Source organism: Pristiophorus japonicus, chromosome 5 (genome assembly GCF_044704955.1).
Source record: "Pristiophorus japonicus isolate sPriJap1 chromosome 5, sPriJap1.hap1, whole genome shotgun sequence".
Classification (NCBI taxonomy): Eukaryota; Metazoa; Chordata; class Chondrichthyes; family Pristiophoridae; genus Pristiophorus; species Pristiophorus japonicus.
In genome coordinates this window covers 25,000,312-25,018,744 of record NC_091981.1, presented here as the reverse complement: position 1 = coordinate 25,018,744, position 18,433 = coordinate 25,000,312, and the positions used below count along the sequence as shown (strand labels likewise).

General features: G+C 45.1%; 1 protein-coding gene across 3 annotated transcripts in view; it reads right to left on the bottom strand.

The window, feature by feature from the left end:
* Window positions 1–18,433, bottom strand: part of LOC139264263 (interferon-induced protein with tetratricopeptide repeats 5-like) — a 20,810-nt gene extending 2,377 nt beyond the window's left edge. The window contains exons 1-3 of one of the 3 annotated variants that reach the window (XM_070880440.1): window positions 18,299–18,433; window positions 8,044–8,220; window positions 4,342–4,466 (exon numbers count right to left, since the gene is read on the bottom strand). In XM_070880440.1, coding sequence (XP_070736541.1) covers window positions 4,342–4,346 — 5 coding nt within the window. In that variant the 5' untranslated portion in view covers window positions 4,347–4,466; window positions 8,044–8,220; window positions 18,299–18,433. Of the gene's footprint in view, window positions 1–4,341; window positions 4,479–8,043; window positions 8,221–17,897; window positions 17,963–18,298 lie in introns of those variants that run through there. The other 2 variants (XM_070880442.1, XM_070880443.1) reach the window with 2 other exon arrangements.

Sequence of the window (18,433 nt, the reverse complement as noted above, 5' to 3'; positions counted from 1 at the left end):
ATTTAGTGAATTGGCCTCAACAACTTTCTGTGGTAGAGAATTCCACAGGTTCACCACTCTCTGGGTGAAGAAGTTTCTCCTCATCTCGGTCCTAAATGGCTTACCGCTTATCCTTAGACTGTGACCCCTGTTCTGGACTTCCCCAACATTGGGAACATTCTTCCTGCATCTAACCTGTCGAAATCCGTCAGAATTTTAAACGTTTCTATGAGATCCCCTCTCATTTTTCTGAACTCCAGTGAATACAAGCCCAGTTGATGCAGTCTTTCTTGATATGTCAGTCCCGCCTTCCCGGGAATCAGTCTGGTGAACCTTCGCTGCACTCCCTCAATAGCAAGAATGTCCTTCCTCAAGTTAGGAGACCAAAACTGTACACAACACTCCAGGTCTGGCCTCACCAAGGCCCTGTACAACTGTAGTAACACCTCTCTGCCCCTGTACTCAAATCCCCTCGCTATGAAGGCCAACATGCCATTTGCTTTCTTAACCGCCTGATGTACCTGCATGCCAACCTTCAATGACTGATGTACCATGACACCCAGGTCTCATTGGACCTCCCCTTTTCCTAATCTGTAACCATTCAAATAATAGTCTGTCTCTCTGTTTTTACCACCAAAGTGGACAACCTCACATTTATCCACATTATACTTCATCTGCCATGCATTTGCCCACTCACCTAACCTATCCAAGTCACTCTGCAGCCTCATAGCATTCGCCTCGCGCTCACACTGCCATCCAACTTAGTGTCATCCACAAATTTGGAGATACTACATTTAATCCCCTCGTCTAAATCATTAATGTACAATGTAAACAACTGGGGCACCAGCACAGAACCTTGCGGTACCCCATTAGTCACTGCCTGCCATTCTGAAAAGTACCCATTTACTCCTACTCTTTGCTTCCTGTCTGACAACCAGTTCTCAATCCACGTCCACACTACCCCCAATCCCATGTGCTTTAACTTTGCACATTAATCTCTTGTGTGGAACCTTGTCGAAAGCCTTCTGGAAGTCCAAATACACCACATCAAGTGGTTCTCCTTTGTCCACTCTACTGGAAACAACCTCAAAAAATTCCAGAAGATTTGTCAAGCATGATTTCCCTTTCACAAATCCATGCTGACTTGGACCTATCATGTCACCTCTTTCCAAATGCGCTGCTATGACATCCTTAATAATTGATTCCATCATTTTACCCACTACTGAGGTCAGGCTGACCAGTCTATAATTCCCTGTTTTCTCTCTCCCTCCTTTTTTAAAAAGTGGGGTTACATTGGCTACCCTCCACTCCATAGGAACTGATCCAGAATCTGTGGAATGTTGGAAAATGACTGTCAATGCATCCGCTATGTGTATCTAACTTACATTTATAGCTCATATATAATCAATGTAGCAATGCTGGTAAAGTCACAATAGCAGAACAGATGTGCAGGTCAGTGCACGTGGGCACAGAACACCTCCCTGCAGCCTGACTGCCTGGTTTCGCTCAGTTTGGGGGAAACCTCTAGAAATCCCGTAAGGGTCCTGGAGGCAACATAAAATGAACAATTGGCTCATGAGTGTCAGCAGAAATCCACGATTATCCCTTAATATGAACATAGGTCGGAACATAGGAACATGTTCCACCATTCACTTTATCATGGCTGATCTGTATCACAACTCCATCTACCCACCCTGGTTCTGTAACTCTTAATACCCTTGCCTAACAAAATTCTATCATCACAGTTTTGACATATTTAATTGGCCTAACCGCAACAACTTATTGGGGGAGAGAGTTCCAGATTTCCACTACCCTTTGTGTGAAGAAGTGTTGTCTGACATCACCCCTGACTGGCTGAGTTCTAACTTCAAGCTGATGCCCCCTTGTTCTGGTCTCCCCCATCAGAGGAAATTGTTTTACTCTACCTACCCAATCAAATGCTTCAATCATCTTAAACACCTTAATTAGGTCACCCCTTAATCTTCTATATCTGGGGGAATACAAGCCGAGTCTATGTGAGCTGTCCTCATGATATAACCATTTTAGCCCTGGTAAAATTCTAATGAATCTGCACTGCACCCGCCGCAGGAGCAATATATCCTTTCTGAGGTGAGGTGCCCAGAACTCAATGCATTACTCCAGATGTAGTTTAACCAGAGCTTTATACAACATTAACATAACGCCTACCCTTTGTATTCCAGCCCCATTGAGATCAAGGCAAACAATCCATTCACCCCTTTCATTATTTACTGTACCTGTTCACTAGATTTAATGATTTCTGTACATGGTCCCCTAAATCTCTTTGCTCCTCCGCAGTTCCAGGCTTGTCACATTTGGAAAATATTCCGATATTTCTTGGCTCCAAAGTGGATGAGCACACATTTCCCCACACTGAACTCCATCTGCTAGTTTTTCGTAATCATTTCATTTATCAATGTGCCTTTGCAACTGTCTAATCCCATCTGTATTATTTACTGTGCCACATAACTTAGTGTAAGATTCAGCGAAAATATCGACAGCAAAAACTTAAAGTTCTGGACATTGCTTGGACACATTTTCTGTTACTGCAGAGAGCAGACAACATTAACTTGGGGCAGGTCCAAACCCTTCCCCTGAGTGCTCATAGACCCAGGGACAGATCCCAAACCCTTCCCGAGTGCTCTCAGATTCAGCGACAGATCCCAAACCCTTTCCCCGAGTGCTCACAGACCCAGGGACAGATCCCAAACCCTTCCCCCGAGCACTCACATGAAAGTTGACTGATTCTGTTTTCATAAACCAGCGGCACACTGACAATGATACATGTTTATTGTTATAAAACAGCACATCCTTTGAGTAACCATTAGCAACACACTTCGAGATTGCTGATTGTGTCTTTTATAAAATGCACAATCTATTTGTACAGTAGCAATGCATGCAACTAATAACCCTACACTGCCACCCTCTGGAACCTATTGCATGCACCAGTCCCAGCTCTCACAGAGAGGGAGGGAATACAGGGAGTGGAGAGAGACAGAGAGAGAGTAATTCCACCGTCACCAGTCTCCTGCTGTGAGAAATGTTCTATTTTCATTGCAGCAGTCACAGGGAGGCAGGTTTAGGAAGGAGTTTGCCCTGAGGCAGCTGCCTTGCTGTAAACATGTTTCAGCTATAAACAGATAGGTCCAGCTCCACTCATTTCAGTGGGTTTGAAATCAATGGCTTTGATATTAACCCCTCACACCTGGGAGAGGGTCACGGAGAAGTCAAACAGTCAAATACGTGAAACGTAGCCCTAACCCAACATGCATGGGATCTCGCAGTCGGCTGCAAGTAAATGCATCAGGCAGGTGATTGATGGGTTGTTTGTCAGTGCTGGAGGCATATAAACTTCCCCTGTGATGACAATAGCCAGAATCAGCGGGCACTCGGATTCACATCTTTGGCTGGCTTCCCACAGGGGCAGGCTGGCATCGACTGCACACACGTGGCAATCCGAGCACCCCACAGATTAACCAGGAGTATTTGTCAACCGCAAGGGATTCCATTACATCAATGTTTAGCAGGTATGTAACCACAAAAAAAGGTTCATGCAGGTCTGCGCCAGATTCCCTGGGAGGTGCTATCATGCTGCGGCAGCCCAGAATCCTCAACATGTTCAGACCTGGAACCAGCCTTAAGGGCGAGGTGACAAAGGATATCCCCCTCAAACCTGCCTGATGATATCTCTGAGGAGCGTTACATCAGGAGCCATTTGTCAACCTGATGTGTTATTGAGCAAGCCATTGCTATGCTCAAGTTGCGCTTCAGGTATCTGGACAGGTCTGGAGGCGCCCTTCAGTACTCACCAATGAGGGTCTCCAGCATAATCGTGGTGAGCTGCATTCTGCACAACACAGCACAGCAGCGAGAACTAAAGGTGAAGAGGAACAAGCCGCTCAGCACACCTCATCAGATGAGGATTCCAATGACATCCAGGGACGCCTGATTAAACCTGGGTGCAGTCTTTGTCCTCCTTCCTTCCATAACTCTGCCTGCACTCCTTCCAGCCCAATGTAGCTAACTGCAAACCTCCTCCTCCACTGCCTCTGTGAACTGGCCCTGTCAGTGGTCGAGGTGAAATCGCATCATGCAGGTCAGTGTCACGCCCGCTCACGTGCATTAGGGACACGAAAGCCGGAAGTAAAATGATAAAGAGGAATCCCCATTGAATAGGATATTTGCACACGTTCCACGATGTTGTGCTTTGGTCGCCCGCCATCGCCCCTCCCTCACCCGCACTCTGATCCCGTCTCTGCGTTAATATCGTGGTCAATGTCACTGTTATTTCCTTAAAATGTCAGTACATCTAATAATGTTGTGTAAAGCAAAGTGATTACTGACCTCATGATGGTGATCTGGATTTCACTTGTACTTCAGTCAGCAGATCAGCCGAAACACTGTGCAATGTTTGTCTTCCTGAATATTTTTATAGCCACTGGGATCACCTGATTTTGAGGAATTGGTTCCTGAAAGTGAAACTGGAAAGTGAAACTGACCAAGTCTGAGATTAGCCATCCAGTGGTTAGTTCCTCCCTTCCCCTCCCCCGCTCCGTGACCTCACCGGCTGTTGCTCAGTGGAACCTCTGGCTCGGTGATGTCACTTGATCACCGCAGCCGAGAGCAGCGACCACGTGGAGGTTTGGGGAGAGGGAGACTGAGGAATGGGGGCTCAGGGGGAGGGAGACTGGTGAATGGGGGCTCCGGGAGAGGGAGACTGAGGAATGGGGGCTCGGGGAGAGGGAGAGTGGGAAATGGGGGCTCAGGGAGAGGGAGAGTGGGGAATGGGGGCTCGGGCAGACGGAGACTGAGGAATGGGGGCTCGGGGAGACGGAGACTGAGGAATGGGGGAGAGGGAGACTGGGGAATGGGGGCTCGGGGAGACGGAGACTGAGGAATGGGGGCGTGAGAGAGTGGGAGACTGGGAATGGGGGAGAGGGAGACTGTGGAATGGGGGCTCGGGGAGACGGAGACTGAGGAATGGGGGCTCGGGGAGAGGGAGAGTGGGGAATGGGGGCTCGGGGAGAGGGAGAGTGGGGAATGGGGGTTTGGAGAGAGGGAGACTAGGAATGGGGGAGAGGGAAACTGGGGAATGGGGGCTCGGGGAGAGGGAGACTGGGAATGGAGGAGAGGGAGACTGGGGAATGGGGGTTTGGGGAGAGGGAGAGTGGGGAATGGGGGCTCGGGGGGAGAGAGACTGGGAAATGGGGGAGAGGGAAACTGGGGAATGGGGGAGAGGGAGACTGGGGAATGGGGGAGAGGGGAGAGGGGAGAGGGGGAATGGGGGCTCAGAAAGAAAGGGAGTCCAGGTGAGGCCTCACCAAGGCCCTGTATAGCTGCAGTAAGACCTCCCTGCTCCTATACTCAAATCCCCTAGCTATGACGGCCAACATACCATTTGCCTTCTTCACCGCCTGCTGTACCTGCATGCCAACTTTCAATGGCTGATGTACCATGAAACCCAGGTCTCGTTGCACCTCCACTTTTCCTAATCTGCCGCCATTCAGATAAAATTCTGCCTTCGTGTTTTTCCCCCAAAGTGGATAACCTCACATTTATCCACATTATACTGCATCTGCCATGCATTTGCCCACTCACCTAACCTGTCCAAGTCAGCCTGCAGACTCTTAGCATCCTCCTCACAGCTCATACCACCACCCAGCTTAGTGTCATCTGCAAACTTAGAGATATTACACTCAATTCCTTCATCTAAATCATTGATGTGTATTGTAAAGAGCTGGGGTTCCAGCACTGAGCCCTGCGGCACCCCACAACAAGATTGCTAATTGGTCCTTTCTCATTACACATCACCCAGTCTAGGATGGCCAGCCCTCTAGTTGGCTCCTCGACATATTGGTCTTGAAAACCATCCCTCATACACTCCAGGAAATCCTCCTCCACCGTATTGCAACAGTTAGATTAGCCCAATCTATATGTAGATTAAAGTCACCCATGTAAACTGCTGTACCTTTATTGCACGCATGTCTAATTTCTTGTTTGATGCTGTCCCCAACCACACTACTACTGTTTGGTGGTCTGTACACAACTCCCACTAGCGTTTTCTGCCCTTTGGTATTCAGCAGCTCCACCCATACAGATTCCACATCATCCAAGCTAATGTCCTTCCTTTCTATTGTGTTAATTTGCTCTTTAATCAGCAATGCTACCCCACTTACTTTTCCTTTCTGTCTATCCTTCTTGAATGTTGAATACCCCTGGATGTTGAGTTCCCAGCCTTGGTTACCCTGGAGCCATGTCTCCATGATGCCAATTATATCATATTCATTAATTGCTGCCTGAGCAGTTAATTCATCCATTTTATTACGAATACTCCTCGCATTGAGGCACAGAGCCTTCAGACTTGTCTTTTTAACACACTTTGCCCCTTTAGAATTTTGCTGTAATGTGGCCCTTTTTGATTTTTGCCTTGGGTTTCTCTGCACTTCACTTTTACTTTTCTTCTTTCTATCTTTTGCTTCTGCCCCTATTCTACTTCCCTCTGTCTCCCTGCATAGGTTCCCATCCCTCATTTATTGAGACCGAGCACATGGAGCGGTTTAGAAATGTTGGTACTGAGCTGAGTTTAGGACAATGTGACCTGTGAGAAGTGCCCCAAACACTCAGCTCACTGCCCTTTGCGCAATCTCTCGGTTTGGTTCCGGTTGGTCTGTGCCGACCGGGTTTGACATGTGAAGACCAAGTACAGATCAGCTCAGACTGAGGTTCGCAGTTCAGAATTGTCACCTTCACACAGAACCGGAGTCCAAACCAGATTCCAAGGAGATAGAGAGAGAGATCGGGCCTGTTATAAGTGGCATCAACTGGAGAGACTGACCTCACCTGGTGCAGTGCAGGGGGGTTCTGGCGATGGTTTCAGGGTGAGTATCAGTGAGTTAAAGTATTACTGCTAGTTACACGTAGGATATTGAGACATGATACCTATTACTATTAGATGCATATAAACTATCAATGAGTTTATGGGCTAGAACCTCCACTTTTGTGCTTATCGCCCAAAAATGGGCATTATTTCCGGCGTGGGCGTTAAAAAAGGGTTTTCAGATCAACGGCTCATCGCCCTTTCTCAAAACACCTAGTTTACAGTTTTGAAAATGGGCACTACCGCGAGCGATATCAAATGGGCAGTAGCGTTAAAGTTTTTTGACCTACTGCCGTAAAGTGTGGCCGCCCTTAACAACAGCATGGCAACGCACGATTCCCGCGATTCAGGAGGTCAAGGGTCATGATGACATGTGCAGAAGAGGAGACAGAGTGAGAGGGAGCTCAGAGGCACTGTAAGTGTGTATGGCTGTAGTGTTGGACAGTCTAATGGGACTCAAGGTAGACAAGTCCCCTGGTCCTGATGAAATGCATCCCAGGGTATGAAAAGAGATGGCGGAAGTTATAGCAGATGCATTCGTTATAATCTACCAAATAATGGTAGAGAAGCTACAGGCTCCATCATTATCACTATTATCACTATCACTGTTGTTATAAATGCCCTTTATACTAAAGAAAATATAAAATATAAATTATAAATATACATATAAATATAAATATAAATGTGAGTGGATCTATCAGTAAACGACCCTTAAATAACTCACAAATGATAAGCCCCTTGTGTAAGCTGCCTCCTCACTTCCTCCAATGTTCAAAATGGCGTCCGTAGTGTTGAGTTCTGTGAGGAAGGCCAGTTAATAGCAGCTTTTCTCCAGTGATATTTTCAGTGAGCGATAAGCCGGGCGATGTGTGGGCGATGTGCTGAAAGTTGCGCTGGGCGATGCGGGCGATCACCTCAACGATGTGACAGGAAAGTTGGGCCAGCAATTTTCCGGCGCTGTTCTGGCCCAACTTTCCACTTTTTAATCAAAATGGGCGATAGCCTGCCATTTTGGGCGATATATGGGCACTAGCCCAGCGATCTGAAGTGGAAGGTCGAGCCCATAAGTCCATGCTTCTGGCAAACTGATATTATCAAACAAAATGCACACACAAGACAGTTAAAAAAAATTCAGCTACATCTTTTACTCAGAGTAATTTTATACATACCTTTGCCATTTGAGATGCAGTATTATTTTTTGCTCCAAGATAAACCATGGCCAACGCACTGGAGATGCTGAATGGAGAAAAAAAGATGTTGCCAGCTTGATTTTTTTCAACCAGCTTTCTGAATAGGTCAAGGGTGAAATGGCAATTTGCTTTGCTCAGGTCCTCCATTGGTTAAAACTGCAGGAAAAATGAATATAAAACAAATATCCAAAATGATTTTGGTACAATAAGGTTCTCAAGAAAGTTAATGAATTACCAGGGTTTGCAACTGAACAGAAAAATTGGCTTATGAAGAATCGCAAACTGAGTGTTGGTCTGCAGTGAAACATTTACAATCTTCTCTGTAGAATTGGTCTCAAGTTATTTAATCTCTACATGTCTAAGATTCAAATATTATTGTTTCTCATTAACCAACGTGCTGAAACAACCTCGGTTGATTGATGAACATCAGTGAAACAAAGACTTCGGTCTCAAGGCATCTCTAGCAAAACCAAGATATGTACAATATTTGGAAAAATTATAAAACAAAGGGAAATGGTAAGGCCTCAGCACAGCTCCCTGGAGAAAGTTGTCTGATATATATTGCATCACGAAAACTGTCTATTTCCATCTCTGTAACACCGCCTGACTGCCCCTCTGCCTAAGCCCACCTGCTGCTGAAACCTTCATTCATTCCTTTGTTACTTCTACACTTGACTATTCGAACACACTCCTGGCCGGCCTCCCTCGTTCTACCCTTCGTAAACTTGGAGTCTCCAAAACTCTGCTGCTCACGTCTTAACTCACACCAAGTTCTGTTCACCCATCACATTGGCTCCCAGTTAAGCAACACCTTGATTTTAAAATTCTCATCCTTCTTTTCAAATCCCCCCATGACCTCACCCCTCCCTATTTCTAAATTTCTTCAGCCTTACTGCCCTCCAATATATCTGCGCTCCTCCAATTCTGCCCTATTGAGCAGCCCGATTTTAATTGCTCCTCCATTGGCAGCCGTGCCTTCAGCTGCTAAGGCCCTAAGCTCCGGAATTCCTTCCTTCAACTTCTCTTTCCTCCTTTAAGACGCTTCTTAAAACCTGCCTCTTTAACCAATCTTTTGGTCATCTGCCATATTTTATTGTGGCTCGGTGTCAAATGTATCTGTTTTGTCTTGTAACACTGCTGTGAAGCACCTTTCGATGTTTTACTATGTTAAAGGCTCTATATAAATAAAAGTTATTAATAATAATTGGCAGCCTTTTGCTACTCATTGCTCTTCCACGCTGCAACACTCACACATATGGATCGATATAGCCGAGATAGCAATTGATAAAGCTCATCCAGTCAGGAAGATTAGTGCAGCCCCTGGAACAGAAGCCCTAGGAGCCATTCAGCCCCTCAAGCCTGATTAATTATTTGATTAGATCATGGCTGAATTTGTGACACCGAGTTTGTTGGGTTTAACTTCTGCAGGTAGCTTATGACTCTAGGTCATCGAACAGATTGCTGAACTTACACAACCATACAGGCCTCATCCTTAACAGATTCTGTTTCATTGTCTAAAAATATCTTGACAGTCAGCCACCTTCCATTATCCATGTCTCTATCCTCATTTAATCTGAAATACTGTCTTGCACAGCTGGTAAATTAAGCCATTTAAAATGTTTAAGGGCTAGACTTTCCCAGAGAGCCCCTCAACACCCGACTGCCCGGCCAGAAAAACCACTAATGTTTGGTAAGTAATGCTGGTGAAAATTTTCACTTTTAAGTTAAAACTAATTGAAACTAATCACCCGGCGAGAAAATGGGTCTTGCACCATTATTCTCATTGGTTTTCTCGGCGGTTAAGGGGAAACTAAGTAAAACGGGCGTTTGTCTGGTGTGCTCCAGATATGTCATCTTGAGGCTAGGGGCTAGATTTTCCATTATTTTTGCATGCATACCGCCCACTTAACATCAATTTTAACGGTGGAATGAGGTGCAATACCCATATATCGCCCACTTAGCCACAAAATGGAAACTGATGCCCATTTCTCGGTCACTTATCGCCGAGTGTTACTTTCCGCATGTGCGTACCGCTGAAAAAAATACTACGGGGCGCAATCATCAGAATGGGCGATCCCAACGCACAGAATATCACCCAGCATTACTTTCGGCACGTAATTAACACCGAGATTTAATAATACTGACCGCCCACTGTTTTTTGTCATAAAGACCACATTTGCCAAAACTAACGCCCAGTATATCGCCCATCCCTACTGTCTGCATCTCGTACACATTTCACCGATAATATCGCTCACCGAAAAAAATGCTGCTCAAAAGTTGAACTAACCGGAACTACTCACAGCGGTATGGACGCCATGTTCTAAATCGCAGGTCGCATCATTTAAAAGGCTGCTCTGCTTCAACCTTGGGGAAGTTCAGATGTACTCTGGAGGTGTTTGGAGGTGTTGTGAACATCTGAACAAACATCTTTTCATACTGTGGATGATTGGAATTTACTAGGTGTCTTAGTAGGGGCATTATTCTTTGTGAACAATCGGTGGAAAACACATAGCTGTTGGAATGGTGCCTGCCATTTCTCACTCTCTCTTGATGACGACTCACATGCTGCAGACGCGAGATGGCAGAAGGTACACTCGGCAGCATCATGTGGCCAATGCAAGACATGACAGACTGATGAGGAGGATCAGACGTTACACCCCCCGCAAGTACAGGGTGAAGCAGTCTTACCTCAACTTGTGCAACACTACCTGCCTTAGGAGACTGCGCTTCCACAAAGTGGTTATCAGTGAGGTATGCCAGCTCATAAGGGAGATGGTGGCATCATAGCTGCAAGACTCTGATGTCAGGAGCTCATAAATGAGCGCTTTGCTTGAAATAACGTTGGTGGTATTTACAAAGCTGAAACACTGCTGGGTGTGCAGGTCATACATCCATGGTGTGCATTACCTTGGTGACAGTTAAAGTTTAAGTTGATTGAAGTTAAGTGTAATTATACCCTTTCATATTAAGGAATCACCAGTGTGTCTACAGTGCAGCTAGCTGAGCCAATGCGCAACAAGGTTATGTTAAATAAAAAACATTTACTCTGACCATTTGTCTGAAATGATAAGTATATCTGTAAAAACCAGCCCACCCCACCCCCGCCCCAGCCCACAACAAATTTGTCACATTTACATCATTACAATGGTCCCCATTTCCCACAATATAGAACACAAATGCAAACCAACAAGGTAGTCCCCTCGCCCCTTGCACTGACCCTCCCCCCAAAATAGCAGCAGCAACCTAAAAATATGCCCCAGACAACACCTGCGGCCATGCACCTCACTTTCCTTCCCCCCCACCCTGCCCCTGCTGCTTCTCTCCCCACCTCTATCCCTTCCCCTCCTGCCTCCAAGCTGCCTGGCCGAGGAGCTCCTCAGACGCTGCTTCATTGGGGCGAGGGGGGTGACGGCCGAACCGCTGCTTCGACACATACATGAGAGGATGGTCCCAAGGTGGGAATGTGCTCCTAGCTAGAAGCAAGATGTTGCTCCTGGCTCTCATGGCAATGGGGGTGCAGCATCTTGGGGTGCAGTGCCGCGCTCTGGGATCACTGGGAGCCCTCTGCCACCAGCGTTCCTGGTTAACAGCTCCAGGGCCTCCTCCATCCCTTCCATGTTATGTGTTATTTGTTGGACAAAAACTCAGTGCCAGCTATGTTCCTGGTACTTAGTTGGCTTTTTGCTGCTGGTGAATCTCCCTTGTGGATCCCACAACAGCTAAACAAGCACACACCACACCCACTCACCGTTTCAGTCCCTCTCTGCTCCCTCTCTCTCTGTCTCCTCTTCTGCGTATGTAAGGATGACCCCTGACCTCCTGAATCACGGGAAATGAGCGTTGCCATGCCGTTGCTAAGGACGGTGACACTTTACAGCAGAAGGTCAGAGAAATTTAACGCTAACGCCCATTTCAGATCGCTCGCGATAACGTCCAATTTTTAAAATGGAGACTAAGGGCTTTGAAAATGGGCGACAAGCGGCGACCTGAAAACCCATTATTACGACCCATGCCAGAAATAACACTCATTTTTGGTCGATCTGCACAAAAGTGTAAAATCTAGCCCTCGGGGTTCTAAAGGCTACGTGCAGAAGTGTGCATCACTTTCTTAGGCTAACTGTCTTCACCCATGTTGCATCATTTTATCCTGCATTTTATCCTACCCATAATGCTTGCAGCAGCCATTTTGCCTTGCGTTCATAGAACAAACTACAAAGGCAAATATATATTCCTCAACATACACTGATAGTTTAAATGAGCTTTCCATCACTACTTTCAAATATTTGTCCTTGTGCACAAACTATTATAGGGATAGATGTATTGACAGATCACAAGATAATTCCGGATGAGAAGACCATTTGACCCACATTAGTTCATCCATCCACAGGTGCTCTACAATCCTCCCATTTCATTATAGAATTCTTTCTTAAATGCAACCTGGGTTTTCACCTGTACGACTCCATCTGGAAATCTAAACCAAGTGTTGCTCACTATGTTAAAAAGAACGTCCTGATATCAGTCCTAAAGTTATCTTTTACGAGTTGGAACCTTTGTCTCCTTGTTTTACTCCCACATTTACCTTTTCCACAACATTTACTATTTCTTTTGACTCTGTAATATTACCTCTCAGACTCCTCCTTTCCAGACTGGTCTTTTTTCATATCTCAGACCACAGCAACCAAGGATCAGTCTCATTGATCTTCTCTCTGCTGCCTCCAGCACTAGAAGCTCTCAATTGTATCTTGGTGACCAGAATTGAACATAATACTTGAAATGTGATCTAACCAGAGCAGTTATGGTTTGATCATTGACTTCCTCTGATTTATATTCAACTGTTTTGGTGATGTAGTTCTACATTCTAGTAGCTCTGTTGATTACTTATATATGTTTAGTATTGAGTCTACCAAGATATCTCGGTCTCTTTTTACATCAGTCTTAGCTATTTCAGTGCCATTCATGAGGTACCAGTGTTGCATAGAATTTTACAGCATAGAAACAGGACATTCAGACCAACTGGTCTATGCTCCACATGAGTCTCATCCTACCCTACTTCATCTCACCCCGTCAATATATCCTTCTATTTGTTTATATATGCTAGTGCTGTTGGGGAGGAGTTAAACTAATGTGGCAGGGGGATGGGAACCAATGCAGGGAGACAGAGGGAAACAAAAAGGAGACAAAAGCAAAAGACAGAAAGGAGATGAGTAAAAGTGGAGGGCAGAGAAACCCAAGGCAAAAAACAAAAAGGGCCACTGAATGTAAAGGGGCTGCAGGAGGGGTCAAAACTAAAAATCATGGATTAAAAACTAGTATTAAAACACTCTACCTAAACGCACGCAGCATTCGAAATAAAGTAAATGAGTTGACGGCACAAATCATTACAAATGGGTATGATTTGGTGGCCATTACAGAAACGTGGTTGCAGGGTGGCCAAGACTGGGACAGGGGTATCTGACGATTCGGAAAGATAGACAAGAAGGGAAAGGAGGTGGGGTAGCTCTGTTAATAAAGGATGATATCAGGGCAGTTGTGAGAGACGATATTGGCTCTAATGAACACAATGTTGAATCATTGTGGGTGGAGATTAGAGATAGTAAGGGGGAAAAGTCACTGGTGGGCTTGGTTTATAGGCCCCCAAATAATAACTTCACGGTGGGGCGGGCAATAATCAAGGAAATAATGGAGGCATGTGAAAAAGAAACGGCAGTAATTATGGGGGATTTTAACCTACATATCGATTGGTCAAATCAAATCGCACGGGGTAGCCTGGAGGAGGAATTCATAGAATGCATACGGGATTGTTTCTTAGAACAGTATGTTACAGAACCTACAAGGGAGCAAGCTATCTTAGATCTGGTCCTGTTTAATGAGACAGGAATAATAAACGATCTCCTAGTAAAAGATCCTCTCGGAATGAGTGATCACAGTGTGGTTGAATTAGTAACACAGATTGAGGGTGAGGAAGTAGTGTCTCAAACGAGCATACTATGCTTAAACAAAGGGGACTACAGTGGGATGAGGGCAGAGTTGGCTAAAGTAGACTGGAAACACAGACTAAACGGTGGCACAATTGAGGAACAGTGGAGGACTTTTAAGGAGCTCTTTCATAGTGCTCAACAAAAATATATTCCAATGAAAAAGAAGGGCGGTAAGAGAAGGGATAACCAGCCGTGGATAACCAGGGAAATTAAGGAGAGCATCAAATTAAAAACCAATGCGTATAAGGTGGCCAAGGTTAGTGGGAAAATAGAAGATTGGGAAAACTTTAAACGACAACAAAGAATGACTAAGAAAGCAATAAAGAAAGGAAAGATAGATTACGAAGGTAAACTTGCGCAAAACATAAAAACGGATAGTAAAAGCTTTTACAGATATATAAAACGGAAAAGAGTGACTAAAGTAAATGTTGGTCCCTTAGAAGATGAGAAGGGGGATTTAATAATGGGAAATGTGGAAATGGCTGAGACCCTAAACAATTATTTTGCTTCGGTCTTCACAGTGGAAGACACAGAAACCATGCCAGAAATTGCTGGTCACAGGAATGTGGGAAGGGAGGACCTGGAGACAATCACTATCACTAGGGGGGGTAGTGCTGGACAGACTAATGGGACTCAAGGTAGACAAGTCCCCTGGTCCTGATGAAATGCAGCCCAGGGTATGAAAAGAGATGGCGGAAGTTATAGCAGATGCATTCGTTATAATCTACCAAAATTCTCTGGACTCTGGGGAGGTACCAGCGGATTGGAAAGCAGCTAATGTAACGCATCTGTTTAAAAAAGGGGGCAGACAAAAGGCAGGTAACTATAGGCCGGTTAGTTTAACATCTGTAGTGGGGAAAATGCTTGAAACTATCATTAAGGAAGAAATAGTGGGACATCTAGATAGGAATAGTGCAATCAAGCAGACGCAGCATGGATTCATGAAGGGGAAATCATGTTTAACTAATTTACTGGAATTCTTTGAGGATATAACGAGCATGGTGGATAGAGGTGTACCGATGGATGTGGTGTATTTAGATTTTCAAAAGGCATTCGATAAGGTGCCACACAAGAGGTTACTGCAGAAGATAAAGGTACGCGGGGTCAGTGGAAATGTATTAGCATGGATAGAGAATTGGCTGGCGAACAGAAAGCAGAGAGTCGGGATAAATGGGTCCTTTTCGGGTTGGAAATCGGTGGTTAGTGGTGTGCCACAGGGATCGGTGCTGGGACCACAATTGTTTACAATATACATAGATGACCTGGAAGAGGGGACAGAGTGTAGTGTAACAAAATTTGCAGATGACACAAAGATTAGTGGGAAAGCGGGTTGTGTAGAGGACACAGAGAGGCTGCAAAGAGATTTAGATAGGTTAAGCGAATGGGCTAAGGTTTGGCAGATGGAATACAATGTCGGAAAGTGTGAGGTCATCCACCTTGGGAAAAAAAACAAAAAAAGGGAATACTATTTGAATGGGCAGAAATTACAACATGCTGCGGTGCAGAGGGACCTGGGGGTCCTTGTGCGTGAATCCCAAAAAGTTAGTTTGCAGGTGCAGCAGGTAATCAGGAAGGCGAATGGAATGTTGGCCTTCATTGCGAGAGGGATGGAATACAAAAGCAGGGAGGTCCTTCTGCAACTGTATAGGGTATTGGTGAGGCCGCATCTGGAGTACTGCGTGCAGTTTTGGTCGCCTTACTTAAGGAAGGATATACTGGCTTTGGAGGGGGTACAGAGACGATTCACTAGGTTGATTCCGGAGATGAGGGGGTTACCTTCTGATGATAGATTGAGTAGACTGGGTCTTTACTCGTTGGAGTTCAGAAGGATGAGGGGTGATCTTATAGAAACATTTAAAATAATGAAAGGGATAGACAAGATAGAGGCAGAGAGGTTGTTTCCACTGGTCGGGGAGACTAGAACTAGGGGGCACAGCCTCAAAATACGGGGGAGCCAATTTAAAACCGAGTTGAGAAGGAATTTCTTCTCCCAGAGGGTTGTGAATCTGTGGAATTCTCTGCCCAAGGAAGCAGTTGAGACTAGCTCATTGAATGTATTCAAGTCACAGATAGATAGATTTTTAACTAATAAGGGAATTAAGGGTTATGGGGAGCGGGCGGGTAAGTGGAGCTGAGTCCACGGCCAGATCAGCCATGATCTTTTTGAATGGCGGAGCAGGCTCGAGGGGCTCGATGGCCTACTCCTGTTCCTAATTCTTATGTTCTTATGTTCTTATTTATCTTACATTTAATTATCAAGCTTCCCCTTGAATGCTATTCACCTCAACCACTCCCTGTGGTAGCATGTTCCACATTCTCACCACACTCTGAATAAACAAGTTACGCCTGAATTCCTTATTAGTGACTATTTTATAATTATGTCTGTTAGTTTTATACTCCCCGCAAGTGGAAACATCTTCAGTACATTTACCATATAAAACTGCTTCATAATTTGAAAGACTTCTGTCAGGTCACCCCTCAGTTTCCTATTTTCTAGACAAAGGAGCCCCAGTCTTTCCAGATAGTTGTGCACACTCAGTTCTGGTATCATTCTTGTAAATCTTTTTCCCACCGTCTCCACTGTTTTTCTATACTTAAAAAAATATATGTGGATACGAGAACTGTGCAAAACACATCAAGTTTGGTTTAACCCAGGTTATATATACATTTAACATGACTTCTCTGCTTTTGAATTATATTCCAGCTGTTTCGACTCATCAACCTGTTTATTATCCATTTCTAGGATTTATAATGAATTCCCACAGCATTGAGTTTGATTTACAAACTTTACATGAGGGACTTTATGAGGTGCCTTTTGGAAGTCTAAGTACAGCATAGCATAATACTTTACAAAGTGCAATTGAGATGGTTCATCCTCAAAGAGGACAAATAGGTTTTTTGAGGTGGGATCGTCCCCTTCTGAATCCGGAGCCTACTGTTCTCTCGGATAATGTGAGACAGATGCTCCAGATATTGATTCCTGCTGATTTGATTCCAGTATTTTACACTGAATAAAGATTGTAGTTGCCTGTGTCCGTTTTATCCCCTTTTCTGAACATGGGCACCACACTGACCTGCTTTCAATCTACTGGTGTCTCCCCAGTGTCCAGCAAATCACTTATAATGGTGGCCGGTGCCTCATATCTCCTCCTCAGGCTCTTTCAGCACTTTGGGGATATACCATAGACCCCAGTGAGTTATTCATTGGGAGCCTTTTCAGCTTGTCTAGGACTTCATCTCATTCATATCAAAGAGTCGTTAGTGTTACTTTGCTTCACTCTGGAGTGCGCATGTTTCTCAGACCCTCCCATGGGAATACTTGCAGGAAGTAATCACACAATATTGACAATCCTCCGTTATGGTTCTGCTTACATGTTTTATACCTCTTCCCTGACTGTCCTCTTACTGTTTGTTTGTTAATCAATGTTGGGACAGGTTTGTTCAGCCTGAGCTTTAGGATCAGTGTGTCTTGATCCTGCACTTTCAGCATTACACCTTTAAAGGTATTCCAGTTGTCCTCCACTGAAATGTTGTTGAACATTCTCCACCATTCCATAGGCAGTAATTTTCCCCTTATTTCATTGAATTGATCCTTCGTAAAGTTATACACCAAGCTGCTGGTCTTGGATATATCTCACTCCTAGTTCATGTCAAACTTTACCCACTATAGGTGATGGCCCCCAGGTGTGCTATAACTGGTCTGGATCCTGTGCGAATACCAATTCAAGGCTCGCACATTTACCAACTCTGAATGGAAAGAACTCAGGTATTTCTATTTGGTTGATTGACGTCTTCCATTAAATTAACCTTCCTGTTCTTGCATATCTTCCCTATTTCTTAATCGAGCAATCTGACCTTTTTACGTTCGTCTGGGTTTCTGTATTATACCCTCGTGTTGGCTCGGATACAACGCTTGAGAGCTCCACCCAGAGTGGATCATTCTGTAGTTTTCCCCCAGCCACAGGATTGACTTTAGTTACTGTCCAGGTATCTCTGACATATTGGTCTATCCCATAGCGGAAATGAACAGCCCGATCACAACTCCGAAAGCGGAACCGTGTGTATTTCACTCTCCCCGGTAGCGCTTGTTCACAGTACAGTACAAGAGAGAAAGGACAGATTACACATGGGGGGAGTGGACGGTGTTTATCCGCTGCACTAAAAGGGAATTGATCATGAAGTTAGCGAAGGTTTGCAGCGCTGACACGGAAATGTCGTGTCACTAAAACCCCTGGCAGAGATATAAAGACACTTACCTTATGCGCTGCTGTCGTTCAGCATCCAACACTTCCTCTCACTGTCTTCACTTTGCTCTGTGCGTCACCTGTGTGGCGCCTTTTAATCCTGAGCAGCCGCCCCTCCACCCCCGGATTGACAGGACTGCTCTGTTA